Below are 14,090 nucleotides of genomic sequence, written 5' to 3'. Positions count from 1 at the left end.
TTCCTGCTCATTTTTTGGTGGTGAGCAAACTACCAACTTGTTTTTCCAAATATATTCTTTTTCGTTAGTTGCCCAAATTACCTTTACCCTAGAAATCTAACCACCAGATCTGAAACTTGTAGGACCCCTACTTAGATCCCAGATCTCCTGCAAGCAAAATCTCTGTTCATATACCATCCAACCACATATTGGGAATATCTCCCATATATGTAGGCTAAATTCATTGGGAGATGATCCCAATGTGCGGCTGGATGCCCATGCTTTCAGAGTGTGTTCTGAGTTTTTGCTTGCAGGGAATCCCATTACCCCTACTCATCTCCACCCCCCCTTATTACAACTGACTCTTCTCTAGCCTTTTTTGTGCATCACACTGCTTTAGGACTGTCATTGTCCATTACATGTACTGGAAAGTTTCTTGGTGATAGGTGCTAAGATATCTTGGCAAAAGGTGTGACAATAAGACAGAATTGTGCAACTTCAACCATAAGAGGAATTGATACGGATACAGGTTTATTTATTATAATCATTGTTTAAAGTAGGGATATGTATTGGCCAATACATATTGTTTTTTCATATTACTAGCATGCAGCATGGATGGAATGGCCGAAACTCCTTTCCACTCTACCTGTATCCAGAGTATCGATTGATATGCTGCCTGTATCATCCATCCGTTTTGGGTTTGTGTTGGCTGATACGATGGTTCAAAGCAGTGTTTTAAAAGGTGTGGGAGGCGTCTTGGAGGCGTGCCTCTAGGCGAGGCGCCCCCAAAACGGCCTGAGGCGTATGCCAGAGGTGCTAACACCTTTGAGGCGTACGCCTCATACGTTTTTTTCATGAGGCGTGCTAGAGGCGTACACCTCATGCGCCTCATGCACACCTCATGTAAAAAGACAAAAAAAAAAGAAAAAAGAAAGAAAAAAAAGAGAATAAAGGAAAGGAAAGGAAAAGAAAGGGAAGGGGAAGAAAAAGAAAGAGAAGAAAAAAAAAGAGAAAAAGAAAGATAAGGAAAGGGAAGGGAAGATAAGGGGAAAGAAAGACCCCCCTTTCAAGTAGTGCTATGCATCTTCATTCTTCTTAATATAAAAGATTTTTATTAAAAATAAAGAAAAATGAGATTTTTCTTCCTCTTCTTCTTCCTCCTTCTTCATCCCCCCTCCTCTCTTGTGTTCAGGAGTCTTACGCCTCTTATGTTCTGAACTATGCCTCACACCTCTAGGTAGTGGAATGCCTTGTGTCATGCCTCTGTGTTTTAAAATGTTGGTTCAAAGTATCGATACACATGTGTATTGGCACTTTGAACCACATGCCTTTTATTTTTTTTCTTCCTTTCCAATGGGTTCCCAAAAGCACTTGTAAACAGGTATATCGGGGGGACCTACCGATATGACATGATATGCCCGATACGGAGATTTCAGCAGACTGAAATGGACAATGTATCTGCTGATACCACATTGTTCAAATTTAAATTCAAATTCATTTCATTAACTTCTCTATTTAAGCCTTTCTCTCTCATCATCTCTCTCATTAAATTCTTTCCATTCAAATCACACCATCAACTCTTCTCATTCTCTCTCACATCATTAACTCCTATAATTTTAGCCATTGTTCTCTCATTATTTTTTTTCAAGCCATAATTTTTATAGCATAAAAATTGCAATAGGAATATTTGAGCTCACATCTATAAGTTGAAACAAGCCCACTACTACCCTATGCTTCTGCTTGTTGTCATGATTGTATGGGTTCTAAAGTTTAACCTGTACATATCAGATTTTCTCTTCCTAAGTGTCTGTCAATGAATTTTTTGGCAACAACCAGAATTCACTAAACCAAATTTTATTTCTTCAAATCAACTCCCTTTTTTCTTTGCAACTAGAATTCACAGCGCATTTCTATGGTCTATGCCATGCAGTTGGGTGCACATTCCTTGCAGTCAAAAATTCCAATCAGTGGTCACATAATGGGTTATGTTACAGCCTTAATATCATTCTTCCCTAATTGGCTCATGAATAAATATAGTTATTTAGGCTCAGTTTGGGAGGAGTACAAATACAAATTTGTAGAGTGCAAAACCTTACATTTTGCATTATTTTGTATATATTTGTACTGTACATATTTGCATTTGTACTCCTTCCAAACTGAGCCTTACAGAAAATTCCATTAACCTGATAATTAGTAAAACGGTTTCTTTTCAAATTTTCTTGAACAAACGTAGGGGTTTAAAGTGAATCCTTAAGGCTATGTTTGATTTGTTAGAAAATAAGAGAAATATAAAGATGATGGTCCATTCAGAGCCTAGTAGTCAAGGACTTGGGGCTAAGAAGTGGAGCTCAACTGTCTCGAGGAAGTCCTTCCCCCCTGCAAAAGTGAAAGTTGAGGAATGGCAAGTTGGCAACATGAACCAGTGATCCGATGTGGATATGTATGAGAGGTCCAAAGCGTGTTGGTAGGACTGGGGGAGGACTATTTTAGGGGAACAGATGAAGTAAAGACAGCCAAGAATCTGCAAAGCCAGAGGCTTGATAAGAAGTTCAACATTTCACTTCACATGGTCCACAAAATGGTTTAAGAATCAGATGAGGAAAAGGAATGGTGAAGGGAATGGGAAGAAATGCATAACTCCACATCTAAGAAGTGGGGAGGGATTACTCTTATTTGTTAGTTATAAACATGAAAAGGACTTCCTACGTTTTTCTTTCTCACCAGTGAATGACTTATTTGTTATATATATATATATATATATATATATATATATATATATAAATTTTGAAGAGAATTAGTTTTCAATTTTGAACTATTTGACAATGCTAGTTATATAAATTCCTAGTCTTCGTTACAGAAATAATAACTTTATATACAATGTTGAATATTTTATACATAAAATAGTCTAATGAAAGATATATTAAAAATAATAAAATCACAGTACATAAAAAAGAATAATAATTGTCATAATGAAAGAAAATAAACATCATTTGCAGTATCCTATTTCTACTAACAATAAATATTTTTTAATTAGCAGAAAATTTCATTTAATTAAAAAATTAACAATGCATCATACAAAGAATTATTGAAATTTCAGCATGAATAACAATTTTTATGTCCAAATCACCCTTGAATGGCGAGTTAGAGGAAAATGGTATTTTTCATTTTTCAATTATATTTTTGTTTTTTACATTTTTAGTGGGACGGAAATCCCAATATCTAATATGATGACAAAGGGATTTAATGGAAAAGTGAACCCTTATATCATTTGTTGAAGGGTAAAATTTCAACAACATTTATAATATTACAGACTAATAAAACTTATTACTGAAAGTTTAGACATATTTTCAGAACTATTATTGAAAAGTAATAATATTTTCAGTAATTCAAAATTTTTAAAAATTATATTGAATTTTTAGATTTTGATATTAGTTATAATAACTTATAATAAATATATTCAGCAATTATTAGTTATTTTAAAATATAATAAATATTCCAAAGTATACTTGAAATGGTAATAAATATTTAGTAATTATTTTGATTTTTATATTTTGATATTATTATTTTTATTTTCAATAATTTCAGATTTCAAAACAATATTTAAAACCAATTATCATCAGAATTTTCAGAACTTAAAATTACTAATGTCACCAATTATTAGAACTATTCTAACGAATTCTCACAACAATTATTTATTTATTTTTGTATTTTGATATTAATATATTTTTTTATTTTCAATAATTTCAGATTTCAAAACAATATTTAAAATCAACCTATTCTGGTTTTATTAATTGGTAATTAATTAATGACATTAATTTCTGAAAATGTTAAAATTTGAAAATAATAATTACTCATGACATTAATTAAAATAAGTAATTTCAATAACCATTAACAAACTTTAGTAATTTTTTTGCAATAAGTATATATTAATCTGTTCAGTTATTTTCGTCAACTATTAGTGAAAAATTAATATTTAATTAAAATATTAATAAATATAAATTTCATAATTAAAAATTATTGATAGCCTTTCATTGGAAAATTTATTTCAGTAAAATTAAATTTATTTTTCTAACATTCACATTAATTTTGATATTTTCAGTAATTTTGGTCAATTTATTAAAAAAACACTTTTGCTAATTTATTGTTTTCAAATATTATTATTACCATTATTGATATTACAATAGGTAATTTTAATATTATATTTATTTTTATTATTAATATTCAGATTCATTAATATTGTCAATTACCAATTTATAATTACGAACACTATCGATATATAATGAAGATTATTTAATATCAGTAATTATAATTAATAATATAATAATTTTTATCCATAATTTAATAAATTACTATAAATACAATTAAATTAATGTATTTATTAATTAACAGTAATTATTTTTAAGTAAATAATATTATATTTAATAATTAACAGGAATTAACATTAAATTTAATAATTATAGTATTTTTAAATAATTAACAATATTGATTAAAACCCAGAATTATTTAACAGTAATTAAGAGTAAATAACTACTGTATTTAACAGTAACTAATTCAGATTAATTAGGAGTTCAACCAGAAAACCCTTTATCAGTAATTAAAAGCATTAACAGTAATTATATTTAAATTGGTTTTAAATTTAACAGTAATAAAATATTAAGATAGTATTAATTAACAACAATTAACAGTAATTCAATTGTAAAGAAATTATTTTTAAATTGTAATGAGTTGTGATTATAACTATAGTATTTTAATATGTAATTAACAGTATAATGAAAAATACATCTAATATTTATTACAGTATTTAATTATATTAATGTAAATACATTAAAAATAAAATATTTATTAATTAACAGTAATATAATTAACAGCAATTAATTATGAAAAGTAATAAATTACGTTTAACAGCATTTATTAACAGAAATAAATATTAATTAATTATAGTAATTATAGTAATATTCATTCAATGAATTCACATTAGCTAGCCATAGTTACTTGTATTAATTATAATGAAGTTATATTGATATAATAATAATTAATTATAGTAGTTATACTATTTTTTATAATATTTTAATCATAATATTAAAATTGCTGTTATAAACAATTAATAATAAAAATGATAGTCGTAATAAATTGAGTAATTTTTAAAATATATTAATAATTAATAACTGATACTTATATTAGTAATTATCATTACTTTTATAATTATGAATTAATATAAACATTAAATGGTTAAATCCAAATTAATGATTAGCATTATTACAATCATTATTAATGATCAGTAATTAATTAAACCGGGTTTGTTTTCAACACGTAATTAATTATCTATCCGAATTAAAAATTATCATTAATTTCATTGCTGTTAATTATCAGTAATTAATTACGTGTATTTAAGTAGTAGTAATTAATTAAATACCTTAAGTAATAAGCAACAATTGAATGATTTAAATACCTTAATTAAGAAGCCACAATTGTTGGGAGTTGACTCAGTTTAAATACCTTAAAGGCTTAAACTGGCTCAAAATACCAGGGTCATTATTAAGGAACAGTTAAAGTGTTAGTTTGGATCAGACCCGACCCGTTCCGATCCGCATAACATCTTCTTAACCCGACTCCAAGGTTTTATTCGCTCGACAGAGCGACGATACTAACCATACAGCAAACTTCAAAAGGCCAAATAACGGTGATTTATTACCCATTTGAACTTATAAATGCATTAGATATTCGAAAATTAGAAGAAAATAACAATAGAATTTGAAAAAAAATAAAAAAATAAGTGAAAACACAAATCAGTTGTGATAACATTCATCGGTGAACAGAGTTAACCAATTTACTGATTTTACTGAACCCTAACTCTTTAACAGATCTAACCGATTTAACATTAAATAACTACTAAAAAACTAAAAAAAATAGAGCATATAGTAGACCAACCGATTGAAGTATTCTTGAAGTTCAAACTTCTCTAAATTGCATACTTGTATAAGTTGCAGAGTTCTCTGGGTTGTAGATTTCTCTGAGTTGCAGACTTCTCAGAGATGCAAGCCTCTCAAAATGTGCAGAAAGATGGCTAGTTCGGTTGGATGAAGTTGCATATTGTTCAGAGATGAAAATTGAAATGTTGCATATTCTCCTTTTTTTTTAGGAAACGATAGAGTGGGAGCTTCCCACTCCTCACTTTTTGTAAAAAAGAGTTCGAATGACATATGACTTTGCATGGAGGTGGGCTGTGTTCTTAAATGGCCACTTCTCAGATTGTTGACATGTCTACTTTTTCTAATAAAATTCGGAAGGCCACTACTCAGATTGTTCTTGATTTTGCAAATTACTGGGAGGACAGTTGTCTTACATTAGGGTTGCCACGTATTTGATTGGGAAGGAGTTTGGCCTGATTTTATTACTTTACTATATATATATATATATATATATATATATATTCGACTATGATATGGAAAAGATATGATATCTGAAAAATTTCTGACCAATCAACTAAAATCATAAATATGGTAGCCAATTAGATGTTATTTATCAAAATTCATGGATATGTTTTGATTGATCAAAACTCTTCTCATACCATATCTTTTCCGCATCATAGATTTTCCCATATATATATTAGGTGTGCTTGGGATGATCCAAATTTGATCTGTTTACAATTGGATTGAATATGAACCCACTCCTATCTGATCCGATTTGGACAATATATAATATTTTGATCAATTTTGGTTTAATTTGTTAATGAATATTCAATATACGATTGTAATTTGACTTCAAACTTTTTTTTTTTTAAACTGTTGCTTTTGCAGTAGAGCAATAGGAAAGGCCAATTCCAGGAGCTACATTCTTCAAATAAACAAAACATGGAATCACTTGAATTCTCTCGATCTTTTGCTCTAATTATTCAAATAAACAAAGCTCACAAGTTTTTTTTTCCCTCATGTGAAGTTAACTTATCAGGATAACATTTGCCACATGGAACTTGGGAGATATAGATCTCATTGCTTATATTGATAGTTTGATACTTATCGTTCAGTTTGGCCGATTTCATGCCATTTAGGTGTCGGACATCATTTTATATTTCATCTGTACCCCCAACAACTTGCTCTAATCAGAAAAGAAATTTGAGTTCTCCTCACTCAATCATTTTTGAGTAGACATTTTCGTACATTAAAAGGTGCCATAATTGGGTCTACGAAGGATCATTCCATATTTGAAGATATTTATTTTTGCCATGTAGAAGGATCTTATGGTCAATTTAGACTATCAGATGGGGGACCCAATGGACTGGTCACATGTTCAACTCAACAGTTTATTAGAGCTATTTCCCTTGGTTGTTTCCACAACTAATAATAATCATTCATTTAAGCTTATAGTGTAAAACTTAGTTTTTCATGGATACAATACAAGGTGTAGAGGAACTTAGAGAATGGAGATTTCTTTTTAAATTCTAAATTAATTTGCCATGTGTAAGACTCTTTTGGCGTTTAAATAGGACTGGCATTTGGATAGGAATCGCAATAGAGTAGGGACAATGCTCCTTGTCTCCCGCCTGACTTTGAAACAAACATCTATTCCCAACTCTGATCCCCACCAGGTATAAAAATGACCATCCATCGTTGATCCCTGATGGGGGTGGATTCCCTGCTAGGGATTCAAATCCTTGAAGTTGTTAAATTAAAATTATTTTTAAAAAATAAATTTACTTAAAAATACGAATTTTTAAAATATAAAAATATTTTAAATATATTTTGATATATATATATATATATATATATATATATACCATAATTCAAAGTATCGATATTGTATTGGACAATTTGGATATGGATACAGATATACTTGCAAAGCGCATGGATATGAACGAAAAAACATGAAAACGTTTGGATACGCTAAGAAAATGTGCACAGATTTCATAAATATATTAATAGCATTAAGTTTAATGTCAAAACAACTATAAATAATATATAAATACATATGAATTGTATATTTAAAAGATATATATATAAAGAAATATATTATAATTAATATAACAGGACATGTAGATATTATACAATTTTATTAATAATGCATCAACCAAGAGCCCAAGGCATAAAGCTAATATTATTTTATAATCTATTGAAGTGTAAGGCATAAAGCATATCCAACTATTATATCATTTTTTTCTATTTTTCTATTTTTATTTTTTAACATTAACAAAAAAATTCAGCTAAAAGTTAATTCTTAAATGTTTGATAAATAATATTTATATTTTTGTAAACAATAAATATGTTATTATAAAATGTAAATTAAAATATAAATTAGTAATTTATAAAAATATATAATCTTAACTTAAAATATATCAAATCTATTAAAATTTTGAAAATGCATGTCATATGAAAATTCATAAATTTTAATTACTAAAATAATTATTCCATTATTAATATTTTATTTTTATAAAATTTTGAAGTTAAAAATTATTTTTTATATAAAATTTAGATTAATGGATTTGATAGATTCAATTTATATAATATTTTTAAATACTTTGTAAATAATAAATACATTGTTATTTAATTGATAGCGTTTGTGTATTGGTACTTTAACTGATATGCCTTCGCCTTCTATTTTTTTAGTTTTTTCTTTTTTGAATTTTAATTTTAAATATATCATATATAAATTATTTAATATAAAAAGGATTTTGTAAAAGAACCTTATCGGAGTTGGGGCAAGGTAGGGAATTTACTCCTCATCCCCATCTCTGACCCAATGGGTTGGGGAAGCAGGATGCCCGACAGGGACGAGAAAAATTACTATCCCTACACTTGGACGAACCTAACCAAAGCCCTACTGGTTGAGTTCTCAGGCCCCAAGCTGAGCCTAGGGTAGAAAACTCAGGCTTTACCTAAAAGTCAGGTTGGGCTTCGGTTGGGGCTTTTGGTGTCTCAAGTCGGGTTTATTTTGAGTCCAACTGACATTTTATAAAATAAATAGGTGTGGGATGCGTACACATATAATATGTATATTATGTATTTCTCAAATTATATATAGCTATTTAAAGGTGATGCTAAAATCAAGGTTCAAAATTTTGTTAAGTATCGGCCCGTATTGGTTGATACGTATCGTTCTGGCATGGTACATGGTACCACATTGAATGTGTCATATCTATTCATTGTATCGAAGATGTATCATGGAGTATCGACCGATATAGTATGATTTTATTGTGGCGGAAATGCAAATAAAACCCTCTTCGAAAAAGGGCTTTTAAACCCATTTCAGAAGCCCTCTTTCTTCCCTAAACTCTCCAGAAACGTTCATACCATTACTAGAGACTCAAATCTACTGAAAATCCGCCAAAACATCTACAAGTTTGCAAGATCCAACAACTTTTTCAAGGTTGTTAAAAAAGGAGCGAAAATAGGTATGTTTTCTCATTTTTTTTTGCAGTTTCAGCCAATCGTTTTGTGTTTTTTTAGCTTGGATGCTTCAAAACATATTTATGTGTGTTGATCTACTATTTTTGTGCAAAACATCCTATGTATTTTGATGCTATATGTAGATTTTTGTCAATATTTAAAGAAATTCCAGAATAGTAAAAGATAAAAAAAAATTAGTTTTTTCTTGTGATCTACCTCAAGAAATTGATTATATTGTAGATCTATTTATGATCTACCATGTCCATGGATCAATTGAATTTTTTCTAAATAATTGATTTTTTAATATTTATTTCAATTTTCGGAATAATATATATATATATATATATATATATATAATTTCTTCGATTTTACGTGATCAAAGTATCTAACCCTATATGTTGAGACTTGAGTATGTTGTACATCTAATATTGATCTAACATGGTCTAAAATTCCATAAGATTGATCTATCATATGAAAAATTTAGTTTGTTTTTTTTTTCTAATTTTTTATTTTTAGATTATAAATATTTATTTATTTCTCTAATTTTTTTGCTATGATATAAATTTTAATAATAAATATTTACAGATTACAGTAAATATATGGATGATCTATTACGTGATTTTGTCCAAAAATCCATTTAATTTCTCTGTTATATATTTAATTTTTCAAATTTAATTTAATTTTTAGAATAAAATGTGCAAAATAATTATTTGAGTAAAAATAAATAATTATTTAGTTTTTAGAATGAAACATGTAAACTAATTATTTGATTTATTATGTCCATAAATCCATTCAATTTTTCTGTTACATATAAAATTTTTCATATTTTAATTTAATTTTAGAACAAAAATGCAAAATAATTATTTGAAAAAATAAATAATTATTTAAATTTTAGAATGAAACATTCAAAAATAATTATTTGATCTATTATTTCCATAAATCCATTCAATTTTTCTGTTATATATTTAATTTTTCAAAATTTAATTTAATTTTTAGAATAAAATGTGCGAAAAATTATTTTAATAAAAATAAATAATTATTTAGTTTTTAGAATGAAACATGTAAAATAATTATTTGATGTATTATGTCCATAAATCCATTCAATTTTTTTGTTATATATTTAATTTTTCAAATTTTAATTTAATTTTTAAAATAAAATGTGCAAAATAATTATTTAGTTTTTAGAAAGAAACATGCAAAATAATTATTTGATGTATTATGTCCATAAATCCATTCAAATTTTCTGTTATATATTTAATTTTTCAAATTTTAATTTAATTTTTAGAATAAAATGTGCAAAATAATTATATAAATAAAAATAAATAATTATTTAATTCTTAGAATGAAACATGAAAAATAATTATTAATTTTAGAATAAAAATAATATATGTCCATGAAGCCATTTAGAAAAAATATTTGTTTAATTTTTAGAAATTAGAATAAAACATGCAAAATAATTATTTGAATAAAGATAAATAATTATTTGAATAAAGATAAATAATTATTTAAAAGATAATAAGATATAAAAAAGTGTTTGATTAACTAATTACAAAATTTACATAATTGTTAATTTTTTAATAAGATTAGATAACATTTGTTTACTAACACATTACTACTTAAAATTGGATAATTTATATAATAATTGAATTTTTATGTGATTCTTGGTGGATATTTGTGATTAAATACATATATATGATGGATAATTGGTTATTTGGTAATTAATGATTTTTATTTGTAAATTATATAATTTATTTAACTACTTTTTAGATACTTAAATTTATGATTAACTGTTGCTTCTAAATTCCAATTAATTTTTGTGCATATGCATTATGATAGTGTAACACTGTGAATATGTGACACACTAATACTTGGGAGTTGGGATCTAGAATTTGACCATTTAATCTTTTGACATGGCATCCAAAAAATGGAAGAAGAAGATATTGGTTGGAAATATGACACTATAGTTGATGGGAATGAATTCCATACAAAATGCAACTTTTGTAAGCAAGTTATGAAATATGGTGGTGTGGCCCGTTTGAAACATCACTTAGTAAGAGGATATTCTAATGTTGTTAATTGCCCTAAATGCCCGCAAGAAATTTGTAAGGCGATGCAAAAACATCTCAAAGAACAAGAGATGTTGTGAAAGTAACAAGAAAATGATAAAAAAATGATTACACGAACATTGGGGTTTAGAGATGATGATGATGAAGGAGAGGAGGACATAGAATCAATGCCTCAATATTTTAACATAGATGATGATGATGTAGAACAAAGAACATATAACATGGGATGGGAAGACATGCATCACGAGCTACACAGTGGGAAGAGGAGCAAGTACAACGATTTTAGAGAATTAAGTCTGTATTTGCAGATTCAGAGTATTAGGGGGTGGTGAGTCATCATAAGCATCTTTGTCAAGGAGTAAAAGTAAACTATTCCGTACACTGAGTATGAAAAGAGTATTTTCAAAGCTAAATCCCTTTAAAAAATTGTCATCAAGTAGGGACACTCCAACTATTGAAGAGATGGATGGATATTTATATAGAGATAGGGATGTTACATAGAGAATACTTAAGGAGTGCTATGAGAAAAGCTTTGAACATAATATAAAAAGAGCAATTGCAATGTTTTTATTGTACAATCACATTCCTGCAAATGTAACAAACTCCCCATATTATCAAGTTATTATAGATGAAATAGCCAATGTAAGAAAGTGTTTGAAGGGGCCTACAACTTATGAGGTGATGGGAAAGTTTTTAGATGAAGAAATGGCTGAGTTACAAGACCATTTCAAAGCATTCTATTAAAAGGATGACAGTTATGGACTTACCATCATGTGTAATGGTTGGACAGGGCCAACCAGATTGTCCATTACAAATTTTATGATGTATTGCAATGGACAAACAGTATTTCACAAATATATTGATGCATCAAATAAGTGCCATAATGCACAATATTTGTATAAACTGATGAATTCAATGATTAATGAAATTGGTCCTAAAAATGTTGTCCAAATCATAACTGACAATGGAAATGCTTACAAATCAGATAGGAAAATGTTAAAAGGAAATAAAAAGCACATATATTGGACACCATGTGCAACCCATTGTATTGCCTTGATGTTAGAAGATATTCAAAATTAGCTAAGGTGTCTAGTCTTATTGCAAAAGGGCAGAAAATTATAACCCTTATCTATAATTATGCCATAGTTCTCAACTTGATGAGGAAATTTATAAAAGACAGAGAACTAATTTTTCTAGGGCCTACCAAATTTGCCACTCATTATATTGCACTATAAAGTCTTGTTTCTCAAAAAGCAGCATTGAGAGCCATGATTGATTTAGATGACTGAAGATGGTTGCAACAAAGTAAAACATCAATTGGGTAAGAAGTTGAAAAAATAATCAGTAACCTCAATTTTTGGAGAGTGACTTCTCTATATTGTAATATGATTGAGCTCGTCGTTGAAGTGCTTCGAATAGTTGATGGTGAAAAATGGACAATAATGGAAATTATATATAAAGCAATGCAAAAAATTGTTTTAACAATTAAAGAAGGTAGCCCAAATTCCCATAAGAAGATCATAAACATCATAAATAAGAGATGGAATTCACAACTCGTCAATAATATTCACAAAGCAGGTATGTTCTTTCTTAAATTTATATTATTTACATTCAATCTTTTATGTTGACTAAATATTTAAAATAATCATTAATATTAGTATATTTTTTGAATTTCAACATATTATTTGAATCCAACATTTTAATATTCTATGGAACTCAATGTTGATGAAGATTTGTTAAGTTCTTTGAAAAATGTAGTTGCAAAGTTGGAGCTTGATGAAGATAATATTGTCATTGCAATGCAGGATGTGTAAATTTTTATATAATTATTAGTTATTATTTGTTAATTTATTGTTCATTAGTTTTTACAAATTTATAAATTATATAATATGTTTTGATGATGATTTGATCAAATTATTCTGTGAAGCACTAGGAGGATTTGGAGATAGTTTGGCACAGAGAGCACGAGATAAAACTAAACCTAGGTATGATGGAGTTATAAATTTCTAATATATTTTAGAATTATTAATATTTTATTAAGCAATCTTTTATTTTAATGATATATGATACTGAAATATTTTTATTTTATATTTTTCAGTTGAATAGTGGTTGGTGTATGGTTAAGATGCCCCACATCTTCGAAAGATTGCAATAAAGGTATTATCACAAACTGCTTCATTTGGTGGCTGTGAACGCAATTGGAGTACCTTTGGCCTCATCCATACGAAACAGAAGAACCGTCTATCCTATGAGACTCTTGAAAGTTGGTTTATGTGCATTACAATATAAGACTAATGGTTAGACATTTATTAAAATTTGTTTCTCCATGTCAACATGTCTCTCCTTTGAGAGAAGCTATTTATTTATTTTCTCCATTTTTTTGTGTTTTTTCTTATTTTCTTTTATTTTAAAATATAATAATAATAAGTATGTGGCAATTTCAAATAACCCACTTTTATCATAACCCATGTTTTAGATGAGAACCAATATTAGGAAGACATACAAGGGCCGAAGGTCAGCTAGTTCTTCTTTCTAATCTCTCTATGTTCTTTACGTTCAGAACCCAACTTATATTTCTCTATTTTGGGCGAATAGTAGGGTTGTTTCTCTAATTGGTTTGATAAAAAATCATAATAAAGCGAGGGGCGGTAGGTTCTTCCTCTTG

At 27.9% G+C, this 14,090-nt stretch overlaps 1 protein-coding gene across 5 annotated transcripts in view; it reads left to right on the top strand.

Annotated features, from left to right (window-relative positions):
- The window catches only part of GR1 (protein gamma response 1), a 30,018-nt gene extending 22,959 nt beyond the window's left edge, over positions 1-7,059 (top strand). For 4 of the 5 annotated variants that reach the window (XM_088898555.1, XM_088898554.1, XM_010267468.3 and 1 more), the window contains one exon: positions 6,777-7,059. In XM_088898555.1, coding sequence (XP_088754681.1) covers positions 6,777-6,867 — 91 coding nt within the window. In that variant the 3' untranslated portion in view covers positions 6,868-7,059. Of the gene's footprint in view, positions 1-2,253; positions 2,633-6,776 lie in introns of those variants that run through there. The other variant, XM_088898557.1, reaches the window with a different exon arrangement.
- The last annotated feature ends 7,031 nt before the right edge of the window (positions 7,060-14,090 follow it).

Source organism: Nelumbo nucifera, chromosome 2, assembly GCF_055504915.1.
Source record: "Nelumbo nucifera cultivar China Antique chromosome 2, China Antique-T2T, whole genome shotgun sequence".
Lineage (NCBI taxonomy): Eukaryota > Viridiplantae > Streptophyta > Magnoliopsida > Proteales > Nelumbonaceae > Nelumbo > Nelumbo nucifera.
This window is presented reverse-complemented; position numbering and strand designations above follow the sequence as displayed.